Here is a 17,605-nt window from a genome sequence, read left to right as displayed (position 1 = left end):
ATTAGCTATCCTCCAGTCATTTAGTACTGAAGCTGATTTAAATGATGGGTTACAAACCACAGTTAATAGTTCTGCAGTTTCACATTTGAGTTCCTTCAGAACTCTTGGGTAAACACCATCTGGTCCTGGTGACTTATTACTGTTTCACTTATCGATTTGTTCCAAAATCTCATCTATTGATACCTCAACCTGGCAAGGTTCCTCAGATTTGTCATCTAAAAAGAACGGCTCAGGTGTGGGCACCTCCCTCACATCTTCTGCAGTGAAGACTGATGCAAAGAATTCATTTAGCTTCCCCACAGTGGCTTTATCAATGTTTCCTGTGTCCCCGGATGATCTATAATTGCTGAAAGGATGGACAAAGGGATGCTTTTGCATCCATATTTTTGCACTCTTCTTGTTACTAAAATGACCCAATCCCTTCTTCTTTCCTTCACATTTCCTAAACTCTTCCACAAGAGCTGAGCCAAAAGGGCTAGAAATTTTAACATTTTAAATTTTTCTTTCGTCTGTGTCTGTCTCATTATTGCTAATTCCAAAAGCTCAAAAATCATGAGACTGGCATAAAAACATTGTTTATATTTTATTTTCTTTTTTAATTAATTGTTGGGTTCTTATTTGCCTTCTGGTTTCTGAGCCATTAGGACGCACTTGGGTAACATTTTCAAACTTTTCTTCATAGCCACAAAGGCTACAAACTTTTCTTTTTAAATAAAAACTGGTATTCTCCTCTAAATCCAAGACTCCAGGAGATGGAGCTTAGAGGAGACCACCAACTATCTTGACAATTGCTCCTTCTGACTTTCTTGCTATACATTCTGAATCCCACCATTGATCTGTGCATTTAGGGGTCCAGCAGACATGGATTTCCCCACTTCCATTCAATGGATTCTGTAGCACCCACACCCAGGACCTGCCATCTTTGCTTGTCCAAGGTCTCTCCCTGGGGAAGGGAAAGAGACTGGAAGGGCTTGGGGCAAAGCTCGTGGGGATGAAAAATGTCTCCCCCTCCAGCCTCACAGACCAGGAAACTGTAATAGAGCCCCAGGGGTCTCATAAATTACTGCAGGTTCAAGAGACCTTAGGAGTGCAGTTCCAAAGGGAAAGGAGGAGTCAGACATACTATCCATCTTCCAGGCATGGGGCAGATCGCGTAGACTTACCGTGGGGACAACCCCCACTCCCACAATAGGATGCTGTACGGAAATCTTCACCAGGAAATCCTCACAGAGCTTTCCGTGCAAAAGCTGGCCGTAGGGCATGAGTTGGGTTAGCCATGGTTAACAAAAAGCAGGTTGGAGGCTAAATCCTTCTCTGTGGCTTTAAAAGACTTTTACCATGATCATTGACATCTTGCAATTTTTTTTCTTGTGTAGTCAAGAGTTGGTGAACATTTAGATGAGATAATAATGAAGACAATGTCACAGAAGCTGCATTTCATTTCTGGTTGTACAAGGTCTTTTGTCAGGCTCTTAGTTTAAGGAAAGATACATTTTGTAAACTGGGACCCTCTAGAGTTCTGTCAGTAAATGTCATGTGTATTTGGTTGGCTTATGCATGTTGAGGAACAACATATTATTTTCACTTCCGCAGTAACTGCATATTTTTGCCACAAGGCAAGATACACAGGGCCAAATTTTCAAAGGCAGCCTCTGCATTCATATACCTGAGATTTTGACTCTCTAAAATGTGCTGTGGCTTTAGGCTTTGGTAGTGTGGATGCAACATTTAGTATTTTACTGGGCTCTCAATTATCCTGCTACTATTAGATGTTGACCTCAAACATCATAAACAGAAACTGTAACTTAGGGTCCAGTTCTGATTTATTCTTATTCACATTGATTGGTACCTTACGGTACAAGTAGTGCCCCTGAAATTAATGGGAGTACCCACAATGAGTACCTCAATGTGACTGTGAGTAAGGGTGACACTCTGGTTTTTATTGTCGTTAATATACCGATAAAGTGTTGTGAGTTGCTGTATAACACTTTAATGTAACTGAATATGGATTCACTAACTGGTCAGATAAGTCCCTGTGCGGAGATCCTACACAAGATCCAAATGAGTTCCACTGAAAACCTTATTACAGGATTTTAGTAATGCACAGATCCTTGGGCAGGCCCTTTGAACGGAGTTGAATTTTACTCTAATATACTTAAAGGATTGACTTAGTGTCCAGATCCGTAAGCAAAACTCCTATTAGTGATTATTTCATGCATGGCAGGATACTTTTAATGTGCTGAAGGCAAACATGAGCACAGACTTCGAGGAAGGTATTGTCGTCTTGCAAAAATATTGCTGTAGGAAAAAAAAACATCTGTTGTAGGTTCATAGCCTCATAGGATTCTGTTCTCATTAAACAATGGAAACATGCTTAGTTTTTCCTTAACTATTGAATCTATCAATAGTCAAATGTATTTTAACTTGTTAAGGTGTTGAATGAAAACAGTTTTTAAAAAAATCTATTAGCTATGGTGCGGGGGGAGAAGGGAAAACAACCTATGCCTTTGTTTTTTCAGCCGAAAGTAAATGGTTCTTTGGTTTCCGATCGTTTTTGGGACAAATAATTTGTTTGCAAATTGTCATTAGGCCGCTGACAAAATAACTAAATTCTGACTAGCAAAGGATGCTAGTAGCTTGTCAAAAAAGTAATATATACAGATGTCATTTGAAGGTTAAGGTCTCCTGAATCTAGTGATTATACTTTTAAAATTTGCTGGGTGGCGGGAGGGGAGGCCAAAGTGGAAAATGTTAACATTCTTTTGTATTGTTTGAGTTCATTCTTTTATTTATTTAATTTTTTTCTCATTTATAATGCTTACGTATGCAGGAAGTTGAGGTAGGTTTTTTTACTTTCAAATTGCAAATAGCCACAGAATGAATAATAGAATTTGTAACAATACAATGTATATTATATTCTAAACTGTCAATCTCCATTATTAATGTGTTTTAGCTCCCAGGTTACTTCCACTCCCCCATTATATATCCAGTAGATTCAATTTATCAAACGCACATGAATGGTATAGTTATTGCTTTCTTTACTCATTAATTACAGTGCAAGCCTGATTCAGTCATTACTTGTGTTTCCATGCTGAATTATTCATATAAAGAGTAAATGAAATATTTTTTTTAAATCATGACTCCTCTCAGAAGTGCTGAGCTATATTTAACAAAGGCTGTTTTAAAAACAGAAAATTGTGACTTATTTATAATTGCTTCATTCAGTTTGTAATAGGCTTATATTAAAATTACTTCTAAATTGTTGTTTAATATAATTGTAGTAAAGAGGTTTTAATAAGGATGACTGGGTGACTCCAAATATTATGGGATTGAGCCATGCTCTCCACATCCTTTACTTCCTGATTAGTCAGTGGGAGTTCCTAGCCCCCTCCCCCATACTCTGTTGTGATGTACATAAATAAAGCCGGCGTGTTTCCAGCTTGTGGCTAGATTTATTTTTGTTGCAGTGAGCAGTCTCTTGACAAGATCAGTCCCTTTACAAGAAGAATACATTTAAAATCACTGAAGAAACAGGAAGCTGATATCTTGTCTATCTGCTCAGTAGAGCTGGTCAAGAAATATTGATGAAAAATGGAGGGGGAAATATTCCATGAAACTTTCCATGGAAATATATCCATTTTCCTATCCGCTGTTCTGCTGACTTCAGGCTGAATTCTGCCCTGACCAGCACAGAAAGGGGAAGCAGATCTATCCGCGGTTGCACACATGCTGGCGGACAGGACAAATTTCTGTGTGGTAGTCTAAGGGTATGTCTATACTACAGTTAGACACCCATGGCTGGCCTGTGCCAGCTGACTCAGGCTCACAGAGCTTGGGCTCACAGGGCTGTTTAATTGCAGTGCAGACATTTGGTTTCAGGCTGCAACCCAAGTTCTGGGACCCTCCCACCACTCAGGGTCCTAGACCCTGGGCTCCATCCCAAGTCTGAACACCTACACGACCATTAAACAGTCCCTTAGCCCGAGCCCTGTGAGCCTGGGTCAGCTGGCACGAGGGCCAGCTGCAGGTTTTTAATTGCAGTGTAGACATACGTAATGGACCCATAGTAAGGTGCATCAGATTACTTCTTTGAAAAGCTGCAGCAAAAGGTAGTGTAAGCAAGGCTGCCCAGTGTTATGCAGTGGGTATGACTTTGCATTTGGCATTCCTGTTATGCATTCCTACATCACTGCTGGAATCTTAGCCATCCACCAGGACTTCAAAGACTTGGCAACAGTCTTTCCTTGAATTGTGCCTATTAGTAACCAGGAGCACTGCAAGGAGACTTTTCCCTCTGCTCTTAATGCCCCTGCCAATGTCTAGCTAGTGTGAAGAGGGATGGGCAGGCAACATTTGGGAAATGGGAGCAGGCAGCAGAGGTAGGGACAGAAGGACGGTAACAGAAAGGATGGCCCTTTGTTTCAGTGACAGTCCCTGGCAGGATTATGGATTGTGTCTAGGAATCCTGGGGGAAGAGATGCAGGAGTGGGAGCCGGGATCCCTTAAGAGTGCAGTGGATACTTCCTCCAGCTCTTGTCCCTCTTCATTTTGAGGGTATGTCTACATTTAAATTGGGAGGTGTGATTTACCAGTTTGCGTAGACATACCTGCACTAGCTCTGCTTAAACTAGAGCCTAAGAATAGCAGAGTGGACACTGCAATACTGGTGGCTAGAAGCCCCAAGTACAGTCCTGCCTGACCACCTGGGTATGTATTTGGGCTGCTAGCCCAAGCCACCTCCCATGCTGCCATGGACACACTGTTATTTTGAGGTGCTAGCTTAAGCAGAGCTAGTGTGGGCACATCTACACACGCTTACAATTACACCTCCCAGCTCAAATGTAGACAGACGTTTAGTGTCAAAGCAGAAGAGCCTCCTGCTTTGGGATATCTAACACTGCTGTCGTTACTATACATCTGTGCATCTTGCCTGCCAGGAGCACAAACACCAGAAAGCCTGCCTGCGGAGGTTCATCAAAAATATTCTGTGAACTTTATTTATTTTTTAGGATGGATAATTGCATTTTTGAGTAAACAGAATTTTTCATGAAAAGCATCTGGCAGAAATTTTCAGGGTTTTGTTGAAAAACTGGTGTTATTGGAGTTTTTGTTAAAATCCAAAGTATTTTGGCCAAAAAGTGAAATATTTTGATTAAGATATCCCACTACGATGCCTCATGGCAGCTGTTGCATGATTTCCTCATTCTCCCATTCCTGTCTGTGGGCTGAACTCCCTGGTCAGACGACATCTCCCATGATGCAGATTGGCAGAGACTCACATAAATGAAACACCCTTCCCTTGTCATGAGGGAGACTGTAATGCATCATGGGAGATGTCTCTGACCAGGGTACTTGACATATAGAGAAGAATGAGAGCATGAGGCACCCAAAATACAGCTCCCATAAGGTACCACAGCAGAATTGCTGAATTGAAATATTTCATATTGTGTTGAATATGGAGCTCTTGTGTGGAAAATTTCAAAAATGATTTTTCCATTTTAATCTAAATTTTCCTCTTTAAAATGTACAAGACCTTGCTTTAAGAAAAGGTAAAATGATGATAGGTTATCCATTAAGGTTGCTGCAGACAACTTGTGTGATTCTGGCAATGCATGTAATGGCAAACCTGATAGTGAGTTCAAAGGTATGTGTATAAAGATTCAAGTGTAACCCACTGGTTAGTGTGTGTTGTGTCCCCTCTGTGTCTGAGCCGCAATTCTGTTGCAGGCCTCAGTTACAGGTGAGGTTGCCACCTGTCCAGATTTTCCAAGGATTTCTCTTTTGAGGTAGCTATCTTGGGAAATCTGTAAGTATACAGATCGGCTCAGTATACACTGCTAACTGTCCTATTTTATGGACTCAGAATCATCGCAGATATCCTGGGTTTTTTTGCATCTTAGGGGTGGCAACCCTAGCTCCAGAGCTCATCTTTTTAGTGTAAGATACAGAGACTTGCATTTTCTGGAGATCACCTGTTAAGCCCCTGATGTTGACCGAGATGGCAATGGTCACACTAGGCCTATATTCCATTCAGCAACAGAGAGGGTGTTTAGGGTTAAAAATAATAACATCTGTAATGCACTGTTAAACCTATTACAAGTTTCTGCAGGTTACACAGCTGCGTGGAATCATGGGCAGGGCTTGATCAGGCTTTTCTAGTCCTGTGGAGAAGTGTAGAGCTCATTAAAAAACTCCACTGGTAAATGTACAGTTGTGCAGAAATTGATCCTCATACACTGGAAGAACTATCCACATATGTTACTACTGATCCTAGTTAAAAAAGCTGAAAAACTGTATGTGTTTCTGTGCAGCAGTTCTGATGTTTTGTTTCATTATTTTTTGTTTAGAATTAATTTTTTAGCCAATCTTATTGCCAGTTATATTTTATCACCTTCAATGGCAGACAGTGCCACAACTTGTCGTAGAGAACTATCACCTACATTTCTGCACATTTTGATGTCTCTTTATACAGAGAGGCATTAAATGACCTAATATCAGTGTACTGGACTTAGTTGTAGGAAGTAGCAGTAATAAGGGAGCAGCTTGAAAGACCCATTTACAGTGAGAGATATATTAAGAGCATCTTGTAGATCTAAAAATATGGTTTCAAAAATCGTATATCAAATTAGTTTAGGGTGAATTTCACCCCTCTGCAGAGAACCAACGCAAAGTCAATGCATCACTTAAATCATCATCTTAAGTAGGACTTAAATATGACAAACTTTTTTCTATGCCTTCTGTACAGAAATGAATGGGTAATTTCGCCCTTAATATACCAATCAGCTCCTGGCTCGGCCAGAAATGAATGTCATCAGATTGAAACTGTAGTGTTATGTTTTGTTTTGTTTTGTTTTTTTATTTTGTATTGCTTTGCTTCACAGTTGAGCAGTTGTCTCTCTGAAGCTGCGTGTACTATTTATTTACTCTTTTATAAGCCATTAAAACTTTTATTAAAAACAAAACAAAAAACACAAACTTTCTTCTCTTTTGTAGGTTTTTTTGTTGTGTATTTTCCTATGGTATTTTGGCATCAAGTCTTGTCATAAATGTTCTAAAACAAAATTTTCAGCTTTTTTTTTTGCTCTTTTTTAAAAAAGGACAAATAGGATTGGAAGATGGACTAGACAAAGGTTAAAAAAATTCTGTATTTTGCAACTTATTAAGCACAAGGTGTGTTTGCAGTAAAATGTTCAAGTAACGCTGAAATTAAGCTAAAACCCTTTTCAAGTGCCTGCACATCAGGTTTACCCTCTACTCCTGATTTCAGAACTAGTTCCATATGCCAGCAGCAAAAGAAATCTTTTGTGGGCTATGAATTATTAAACAGTTTCTGTTGCTTTAAAAAAAAAGCAGCAAAATGAACACTTAAAAAATTGTAAGGAGGAAAAAGAGAATATTCTGCTACCAGAAGAAAGGACTCGGTTTAAACAAGTCTCATTAATCAAAAGTGATTAATGCTTGGTATATCCAGCAGCAAAGCATAATCAATTACAAAACATTGTATGAAAATAAGATTTTCAGCATAACAAAGCTAGGGAATTCAAAGACAAGGCTGAGTCTCCATTCTTGGTGCCAGATCATTTCCTTTTGAAGAAAAAGCCTAGAAAGCTTTTGATGCCTATAAAATAAATTATAAATAATCATCTTTGCTGAAGCTGCTACTGGATATCATAACTATCCTTGGTCTTTACAGGCTTTGGGCCAGAGTTGCTTACCCATATGTGGGGTGTGCAAATGGGATAGCACAGGAAGCCCTATTCCACTCTCCAGTGATGTAGTCAATGTAAGAGCCAGGCAGAATTGCATACCCAGTGCTCTCTGAACACAGGAGGCCCCATCCATCCTCCTCTAAGGGTGCAAGGTGCCCCCAAAGGAGGCTATAGTCCTACAACCACTTAATGCCAGGTCATAGAGTGAGGCCAGCATGTAAAGTGAGCAGGTTGCATACTTTACAAGGGTGCAAAGGGTGAGAAAGGCACAAAGAATAATATGCAATAATTATAATCACATATAAATCCATTGTGCACATTCACCTCAAATCCTTTGTTCAGTTTTGATCACTTCCGCTCAAGAAGGCTATGTGAGAGGTATATGGAATACAGCAACTCCTCACTTAAAGTCATCCCGGTTAATGTTGTTTTATTGTTGCATTGCTGATCAGTTAGGGAACATGCTCGTTTAAAGTTGTGCAATGCTCCACTCTTACGTTGTTTGGTTGCCTGCTTTCTCCACAGCTGGCAGCCTTCCTATGCCAGCCCCACCCCACAGTGGCTCCCGCCCGCTGGCAGACCCCACGTATCAGCGCCTACTCCCTCCTCCCCCCCCTCCTCCTGCCCGTGGCAATCAGCTGGCTTGCAGCATTTTGGAGGGGGAGGAAGAACGAGGACTTGGCATGCAGGCTCCCCCTCCCTCCCCTGCCTCTGGAATGCTGCAAGCCAGCTGATTGCCCTGGGCAGGAGGCGGGGGGGAGGGAGGGGGAGCCTGCGCGCCAAGTCCCCCCTCTCCCCCCTCCCTCCAAAATGCCGCAAGCCAGCAGATTGCCCCAGGCAGGAGGGCAGGGGGAGGAGCAAGGACTCGGCACGCCTCCCCACTCCCTCCCCTGCCTCCTGCCCGAGGCAATCAGCTGGCTTGCGGCGTTTAGAAGGGGGGGGAGGAGTGAGGACGCAGCATGCAAAGTAAAGGGGGAGGAGGTGGTGGGGAGAAGAGGTGGGTCAAGGATGGGGGTTTGGGGGAAGGGAGTGGGCGGGCTGAGGGTTGAGCCCCCCCCCTCCCCACATATGCACACACCTGGTGCTTGCAGAGTAGGGGAAGCTGCTACGCAACATGCTTCTCCTAGCCTACAACACCTTCACCCTCCTTGCCTGCCTCATCTCCCGTGCCAGGGGGCTGTGCCTGTGTAGGGTCAGGCAGAGGCACCTCCTCTGTTTAAAACTTATATCTGTATTAAATTGCTTGTTTAAAATTGTTTAAACTGTATAGAATGCCTTTTGTCTGGCAAAAAAAAATTTCCTTGGAACCTAACCCCCGCTATTTTAAATTAATTCTTATGGGGATATTGGATTCACTTAACACAGTTTCACTTAAAGTCGTATTTTTCAGGAACAGAACTACAACGTTAAGTGAGGAGTTACTGTATACCGAAACCAAATAAAGGGGCTTGTGTTTGAATCTACATACTTCAGGGCCTAAGCTGATGGCGTGCTGGAACGATATAAAATTACCCAACGTATAAACATTTGCTAGGAGTATAAAATTCACTTTGGGCAGATGCATGAAAGGGGTTTTCTATGCTTTCTGCTAGAAGGTTTGTATACACTTATTTTTGAAAACAGGGCATTTATTGTCCAGATACATTAGTAGCTTCTGATAAGTTATTTCCTATGTTTTCTGCTGTAAATTAAGTGAGAATCTGAGTTACAAAACAAAGCTGTAAGTCACATTATAGAATAACGTTTTTATAGCTGAGTTACAAACTCCTATCATAATGGGAACATGGACGAAAATAGTTCAATTACATCATTGCTACTAGGTGTTTGCTAGAACTGAAGTGCAGAGTTTAAGGTCAAATCGTGATGTATTACACCATGGTAAATCTGGAGCCGTTGCACTAAGATCAGTGGAATTATTCTGGATTTACACTGGTGTATGGTAATCAGAGTAGCCTGATTTGGCACATACTGCATTCTCCAAACAACGTACTATCTCCATTATTGCCACAAGTTGTCACATGTCATTGTAAGATGCTAGGAAATTATCTGGAGATTACAGAAGTTATTTGATGAAAATCCAGACTTGCAAAAACAATTTTGGCAGAGGGCATTGAAGTGAAATACTGAATCCTGTAAGTTTTTCTTAATTTTAATTTACCAAATGGTGTTCAGTCTGTATCTTATGATGTACTGTGCTGATGGTTTTATCTATTTAATTTTTATTTTATTTTCAGGGAGCAGTGAGAACGCAGGTATTGTTTGTAAAATTGTACAAAAAGACTGCTTAAGTTTTCTCTAAATTTCCTATTTTTCCCCCTCCATTTAGGATGATTATTTCAGAAACTGGAACCCAAACAAACCATTTGATCAAGGTAAAAATATTTCATGATGTACACACATACCTCTCTCTCTCTCTCTCTCTCTCTCTCTCTCTCTCTCTCTCTCTCTCTCTCTCTCTCTCTCAGAGGTGGGCTGTGTCGCAAAATTAGATCCAGCTCCAAATTTATTCAAAGTTTGGGATATCTTAAATCTGAGGGTTTGACTTAGCCTTGTATTTTTTCAGTGCTCTTTCATTCCTGTTTGCATGTGGTGGTAATGTGTATACTTAGAAAGATACACTGTATCTAACAACGCCATCTAACATGAGTTACTTAACATACATTAACAGTTGTTGAAAACTGAGTTAAATGGGTGTTTTTGCAACTTAAATTGTTTTTGTCTAACACTCACGTACCCATTACTTGCATTCAGTGGCATTTTAAGTCTGAGAATGCAGAATTGGTTCCCAAGCGAAGATGTCGTTGTATATCTGCTGCTGACTCAGACACTGGAACTAGCTATGACTCCTAAAGCAATCTGCACTTTCTTTGCCTCAGTCAATTAAGTCATGGCAATATTCCCACCATCTAAATACTTGTCTAAGGCCTTGTCTACACTACACAGTTAAGTCAACCTCCTTTTGTCATTGGTGCATGTCCTCACCAGGAGCTCTTGCACCAACCTGGCTTTCAGCTCCCTGTGGAACCCCCAGCTCCCAGCTAGCTGAGAGCTGGGCTCTCAGCACCAGACAAGGAGCAGAGCTGGCAGGTGATGTAACTACCGCATTGTCTGTACAGATTCTGTCGCCCTAACTACATTGACCTAAGCACTACGCCTCTAGTGGAGGTGGAGTTATTTGGTCGGTATAGTGCGGGCCTTGCATCGGTGGGAGCAATGATGTAGTGTAGACACTTAGAGTTAGGTCGACGTAAGTGTCTACCTAACTCTGTAGTCTAGACCTCGCCTAATTGGGGAAATATAGCAGCATACTGATATCAGTGTAATAACATGGTCACAGATCCTGGCGAGTGCCCTTTTCTGGCCCCTCACTGGGACTACTGTGAGGGGAATTCCAGCCTCTGTGCTCTGGATTTCTATGGTGTTTCAAGCTCCTGGAGCCTGAATGGCATCCAGCAACTGCCCCAATCTTGAGATCCCTAGGCACATTCTCAGGATGCCCCTCCTTCCAAGTGTTGTAACTCACTGTTCATCTGCCTAGCCCCTCTGGGTGCAACATTTACCCTTCAGACTCCCCCGTATTTAAATGCATCCCTCTCCCAGAACTCCACCCAACAGGTGTGAAGCTTCTGGTTTACAGTTTGTGTCCCAGAGGCACACAATAGTTGTGAAGTAGTCAACACACACGTGTTGCCAAGTAACATCTTTATGCTCCTATTTAATCATGAAAAGCACGTGAGAGTACATTTTATACAGAACAATAAAACATCCTAAACTTAATGACCCTCACTAGCTCACCCTTACTTGGGAAGATCATCTGTGTTCCGTAGGTCATGCAGGGGAGGGTCCTCGACTCCTTTGCATGTATCACCTCTGCATCAACCTCCACCATCTTAATCTGGTGCAAGATGGCTCCCTCCCAAACGCCCCTCCCAGTGAGTCCCTTTATAGACTCCTGCTGGGGTCACCTGCTTCTTTTGTTTAGTCTTTTGGTATTTTTCCATGACACCCAAATTTCCCTCCCTTCAGATAAAGGGAGGAAGTGTCCTCTCTCAGCTACAACAAAGCCATTGTCCCAAGGTATTGTACTTTGAATAGATGACATCGAGTGCTCATCGCCCCCTATTGTCTTTGGCCTGGTCGGGGCTTGACACAGCCCTGCTAATTCATGGTGGATCCATATCCAATACAGTTTCATAAAATTATCCACAATTCAGAAATAATACAGACAGAACTCCCAAATTGTCACATCGCTAGAGCAATGCCGGTGTAACTCCCCAAATGCATACTTCTATTCTGGAATAAGTGTGTCCACATAGGAAGGCATCCTGGTATAATTATGCCACTAAATTTCCACAGGTAGACAAGCCCTAAAATAGTAGCTAAATGAGAGAAAATAGATATGTTGCAATAATACAAAAGCACAAACAAGGAGACCTTAGGATGACTGAATTCTAGTGTTCACTTGAGAAAACGCGTTGTTCACATTCAGCTTACCAGGAGAAAGCAACATTAATACAACACGCAAGCTGAAGAAATGGAATTTGTTTCCTGCCAAATTTTATTCACATCTGATATTTCAATATGTAATATCAGATACGGTGAAAAACGAGTTATGTATCAAAATATTTACTTGCCCAACTGGACCTAGTATAGTGTCTGTCTTGACCGAAGGAACCTCTACCAATTCACCATCCCTTAGTACTCTGTACTGCAGCTTTCAACAATGATTATGTGCAAAAATGTCTTGGTTTGGACTTTAAAACATGACCCATAACCCAAAGGTAAGCATTAGCAACTGAATCATACTGGCACCATAAGGATTGTTTAAAACCCAATTGTCCTCTTGAGTGTAAGGAAGCTGGCAGGGGTAAAGAAAATGTTCTGAAAAGGAAGGATGCGACCTACATAAGACTGCCCTCCCTGCTATGCACTGAAATAGGTCAGCATTCAGCAAGGATTGAAGGAGCCAATGATTGCACAGCAGCACTGGATATGGGCAATCGGAATCAGACAGGCTGGTCTCAAAAGATACTGCGCAGCTGACCCTGGTCCCTGTCCAGAGAAACCTGGTAACTTTAAGCAAGAAGGTCAGCAGTCTAAGGAGCCCAGTGCACCAGGGCAAGAGTCCTGAGATAGGAAAAAATAAGCACAAGTTTTTTGTGTAACATGGTCAGCATGATAGACTAGAAGCAACAGGAAAAGAAACCTGTATGTCTTGCTAGATGGGTATGTGGAGTAGCAGTGACCTACAGAATATTCTCATAGATGATGACATGTTGACATCTGGAGACAGAAATGCACTCTTCGGGGAGTAGGCCGGGTAGTGGAAGACATTTGTCCTGGAGATCACAGCAGAATGTCAGTGGACACACTAAAAGCCGTGATATTTTTAGGTATTTAGATATTCTGTGCTTGATGGTTGGTGTCAGTTCAGTAAAGGATAGTGGAAACAAAGAAACGGTAACAATCTGTTTGTCTAAAAGGCAGTCATGAAAATTATGCAAATTGATAATAGGCCATCACTGTTGTGATGGGGCAAGGCCAGATGGCTATAGAAAAGTAGTGGGAAATAGATATATTAGCTTCAGGCTAAACAAATTCCTGGTACTAGGTTAAGTGAAATGGAAGCTGCTCCAGGTCAATTAAGACACCTGGGGCCAATTAAGAACTATCCAGAAGGCAAGGAGAAAGCTAGGTTTATTGGGACACCTGAAGCCAATCAGGGGCTGGCTGAAACTAGTTAAAAGCCTCCCAGTTAGTCAGGTGGGTGTGCATGTCAGGAGCTGTGGGAGGAAGTTGCGCTGTTGGAGAGGCTGAGTAGTACACACCAGATCAGGCACAAGGAAGGAGGCCCTGAGGTAAGGGTGAAGTGGAGCTTGAGGAAGTGAGAGCTGCTGTGGGGGAAGTAGCCCAGGGAATTGTACATGTCGTCATGTTTCTAAAAGGTCAGCTACCATAGCTGATACTATTAGGGTCCCTGGGCTGGAGCCCGGAGTAGAGGGTGGGCCCGGGCTTCTTCCCCCCCACCTTTGCCCCCTGTTTAATCACTGAGACTGGGAGACAACAGAGACTGTGCAAGGAAGGATAACTTCTCCTCACCTCCCTTGCTGGCTTATGATGAAAGTGGCTCAGTAGACTGTGACCCTTGTCTCTAGAGACAGAAGGGTTACGTGGAGGGTCACAGTGAGCCTCTGAGGCTAGCGAAATCCACCAGGAAACGCGGGACCCATGGAGGCAAGGACAGAGCTTTGTTACACTGTGTACTTAAGATCAGAAGGTTCCATTTTATCTTGGTAATCATTTATGTATCCACTCCACCTCATATTCAGAAAGGCAGCATGTTGGTGACATGCCATTATATAAAAGACTCCAGCACTGAAACGCTAATCACTCCTATACCTCAAAAGGGCATAGGGTGAAACTTCTTGGAGTTGCTTTTCATTATGTTCTTGGGCCTTTTTAAAATATGCTGTTTCTGGGGAAACACATGGGGCAAATAAGTTTTCCAAAGACACACTTCCTTTTATGTTTAACTGGACCCAGCTATCGCCTGTTCTGTGTGTAGCATGTATTGATGTCTATTGCATAGAGGGCATCTCTGCTTTTCTGTCAGCTGCACACTTTTCCAGTTTATGGTGCAATGTAAATCTTCAACTGTTGTGCACCAAGCCACCCAATAGGAGAATCGGGGCCAATGTACTTCAGCTATGAAATCTCAGACAAATCATTACCTGTTCCAGAGGCCAGGTTTTCCTGGCCATGTGTTGCAGGATTCTCTGACTAGTATTGATTCATTACTGGGTATCTTATCTCTTAAACTGTAGAACTTCCCAAATCATCACATGTCTTTTAAAATTTCTCTCTTGGAACTTGTATGTCCTAGAATTTATCGTCTCTTGCTTTTCAGATGCAATCTTAGGACCACATTTTTTGAAATGCCTAAATATATACACAGTCACCACAATACTGATGAAATTCACCCCTATGCAGAAAATTCAGCACAATCTATTGCACCAGCTAAGCCCTATTTTGAAGACTTAAGTAGGATTTAAGTGGTGAGTAAACTTTGTGCTGTCCCTCCCTGCAGAGGTGAATTTAACTCCCATTGACTACAAATGACCAGTTAGATGGATAAGTAGTCAGATGGATGTGTAATCATAGTGATTTCCCAGGCAATAACGGTATTTGTGTGAGCAGACGCATTGCTGGACACACAATTAAACTCAATTTGTAAAAGAAAAGAAAAAAAAATCGGTCATCAAATTTTCTTTTAAATTCTGTATTTACATATAACTTGATTTTAAATAAATATTCCACATGCTTCTGTTCCTAGTCAGCATTATTTGAAACTTTTTATTACCTTGCATTTCCTGAGATGCTGATCTTCTTGTGTTCTTAGAATTTTAATTGTCACTTTCCCTTCTTCGACTTTGTAATTGGTTTGCTTTCAAACTTCTAATCTCGCTGCTCCCTCCTGTGACTGCATTGTTCCCTTTGCATGGCTTTTGGAGTGACTCTGCACATCTTTTCCAAAGACTCCCAAGTGTGGCTATTGTATTCTGACTTCTAATTAGTATCTATGCTTTAAATTAATGACTGAGCAATTCAGCAATAGGACCTCATAAATTGTCTCTAAGGTGCCACAAGTACTCCTTTTCTTTATAAGAAAATGGATTCTCAGGCAATTAACAGACATGTTCTGTTTTCCTAAGGACAGGACAAGCAAAATGATAAGCAACTTACAGGCATTCAGAGTCAATAAATACAATTCAGTTTAGACTGCCTGTAAGTTATCTTTGAGAGTGTCATTAAAGTCTCTCTCGGAAAAGGAAAATAGGTGTAGACTCCTCATTTTTATCTAACATATTTCAGTTAGGCTTTCAATAGTCAGAGTGGGGTGAAGTATTCACATCCCTTTCAATTTAAACATATTTATTGAAAAACACACCCATCTTGTGTTCTGAATGCCCGTACAAATTTTATAAGAACAAAACCAATTCTCACCAATCCCCAATATGTAAATACACATACTTGGTCATGTAGCCAGCTATTCATGCCTCCCCCACAAAAAATACCTTGGAAAATAAATGAGCCTCGACCTGATAGTCAAAGAAGTACAGCTCTCATGAACCAAGGCAAAAATGGTAGGCCCCTCACTGAGAAAGATCTGTCTCCAGTGCCCCTGTGATTAAGTCAATGGATAGTAGCTGGAATGCTTTTTGTTCAAACTGACACATTAAATTGTACCTGGAAATGCACTGGAAGCTGGTGCAGATCCTAGAGCCCTGTTGTAATTTGTGTAACCAGTGTTACCCAGTTGATTAGCAAAGGCGAAAAGAGCAATTAACAGGTAAAATTGATGTGTAGTATTCCTGGTATGTAATGATATGCAGGATGTGCCCAACATAAAAACTCCACGGGCAAGAAATTGTGTGTGTGCATTACACGAAAGCTTGGGGGCAAAACTCCATTCTCAGCTACATGGCTCTAAATCTAAGGCATCTTTACTGACTTTAAGACTCAAAGTAGAGTTTCTGAGATCAGAATCTGGCCCCTGAGGTGTCGATTTGAGAAAGTCAGGGTTCTCCCTTAGCCATATGTTTGTGAAGGCACTCCCCTTGCTGCCATGCTGGGGAGCTACTGGCCTCCAGGTTGATCTCTTTTTCCCCAGATAATCTTGGGGCTGCTAGTCTCCTTGTTTCTCTTTTCACTCTCTCTTCCTCTTTAAGTGTCAATGAGGTCAGGAATGTGTGCAATAGAGGGAAAGTTAGAGTAGATACAATAATGAATGTGAGTTACAGAATGATTGAGGAGGAAGAGTGACTCAGTGGAGATGAAAGAAGGAGAAGAGATTGGTGAATGGAAGGGATGGACTGAATGAGCAAGATGCTAAAGCGAGAGATGCAGGAAATGAGACAGTATGCGTATGTTTCAGACTTGAGCTTTGGCTTACATTTGTTTTCCACACCAGGAATAAAGAAGGAACTCCATAGAGAGAAACAGGTTTCCCAAGCTTTGAGACTTTCTGAGATTTCAAAAACTTGCCCTTTCCATATTGGGACAAAACGGAGACATGAAGTTCTTGAGAGAGAGACCCCAGTACAGCCAATAACCTGGTGATGATGGCACTCACCTGGGAGTTCTTCCATTCTCCTACCTCCCAGGCGAATGTCCTGATGAACCAGGCCATTTGCTGTTCTGGGGTGTGTCTCAAAAACTTCAGATGTTTCTGTTTTGTCCCAATGAGGAATGGGAAAATTTCTGAAATGTCAGAAAGTCTCATTGGTTGGGAAATGTCAGAAAGTCTCATTCCCAGCCAGCTCTCTCTATGGAGTTCGTATATCCATGTGGAAAGGGTACTTCAGTGTGGAATGGAAGGGGCAGATGATGCTTTTTATCAAGCTGTGTATCTGTAATAAAAGCCAGTAAGCGTATTTGGGGGAGTTTTTCAAAAACCTCATAAGGGATTTAGAAGCACAAAACTTTGAATGGGACTTGTGCTCCTAAATCCCTTGTAAACCTCTGTACTTCTGTACCTCCTAGTAAAGCATTGCAGAATTCTGAACTGTCTTCTCTACAAGTGTCTTATGCACAGTGTTACTTGGATTTCTGGCTGTGGGCAAGAATATGAATGATCTGAGAGAATCTTAAATTACACCAGGATGCCTTGAAGTGATTCAAACAAACAACAGAGATCTGTTGCATACTCCTGTCTGTTTAGCAAGGGAAGAGGTAATTTCTCTTGCATGGTATAATCTCTCTTCCTAGCATATGCAAAGGTCTATCTTTAGAAGGAGGAGTAACTGAACCATGCACCGTAAGGGTGAAATTTACCCTAGTGCAGAGATCTATGCACCTCTTTAGTCCCAGGTAAACCTTATCTTGAGTGCTTAAAT

The 17,605-nt window shown here is 41.7% G+C and overlaps 1 protein-coding gene across 3 annotated transcripts in view; it reads left to right on the top strand.

The window, feature by feature from the left end:
* Positions 1 to 17,605, top strand: part of SPOCK1 (SPARC (osteonectin), cwcv and kazal like domains proteoglycan 1) — a 513,799-nt gene that overhangs the window by 179,947 nt on the left and 316,247 nt on the right. For 2 of the 3 annotated variants that reach the window (XM_038413765.2, XM_043490486.1), the window contains exons 3-4: positions 2,831 to 2,839; positions 10,036 to 10,081. In XM_038413765.2, the coding sequence (XP_038269693.1) occupies positions 2,831 to 2,839; positions 10,036 to 10,081 (55 nt within the window). The remainder of the gene's footprint in view (positions 1 to 2,830; positions 2,840 to 10,035; positions 10,082 to 17,605) is intronic. The other variant, XM_038413766.2, reaches the window with a different exon arrangement.

This window comes from Dermochelys coriacea, chromosome 8 (assembly GCF_009764565.3).
Source record: "Dermochelys coriacea isolate rDerCor1 chromosome 8, rDerCor1.pri.v4, whole genome shotgun sequence".
Classification (NCBI taxonomy): Eukaryota; Metazoa; Chordata; order Testudines; family Dermochelyidae; genus Dermochelys; species Dermochelys coriacea.
This window is presented reverse-complemented; position numbering and strand designations above follow the sequence as displayed.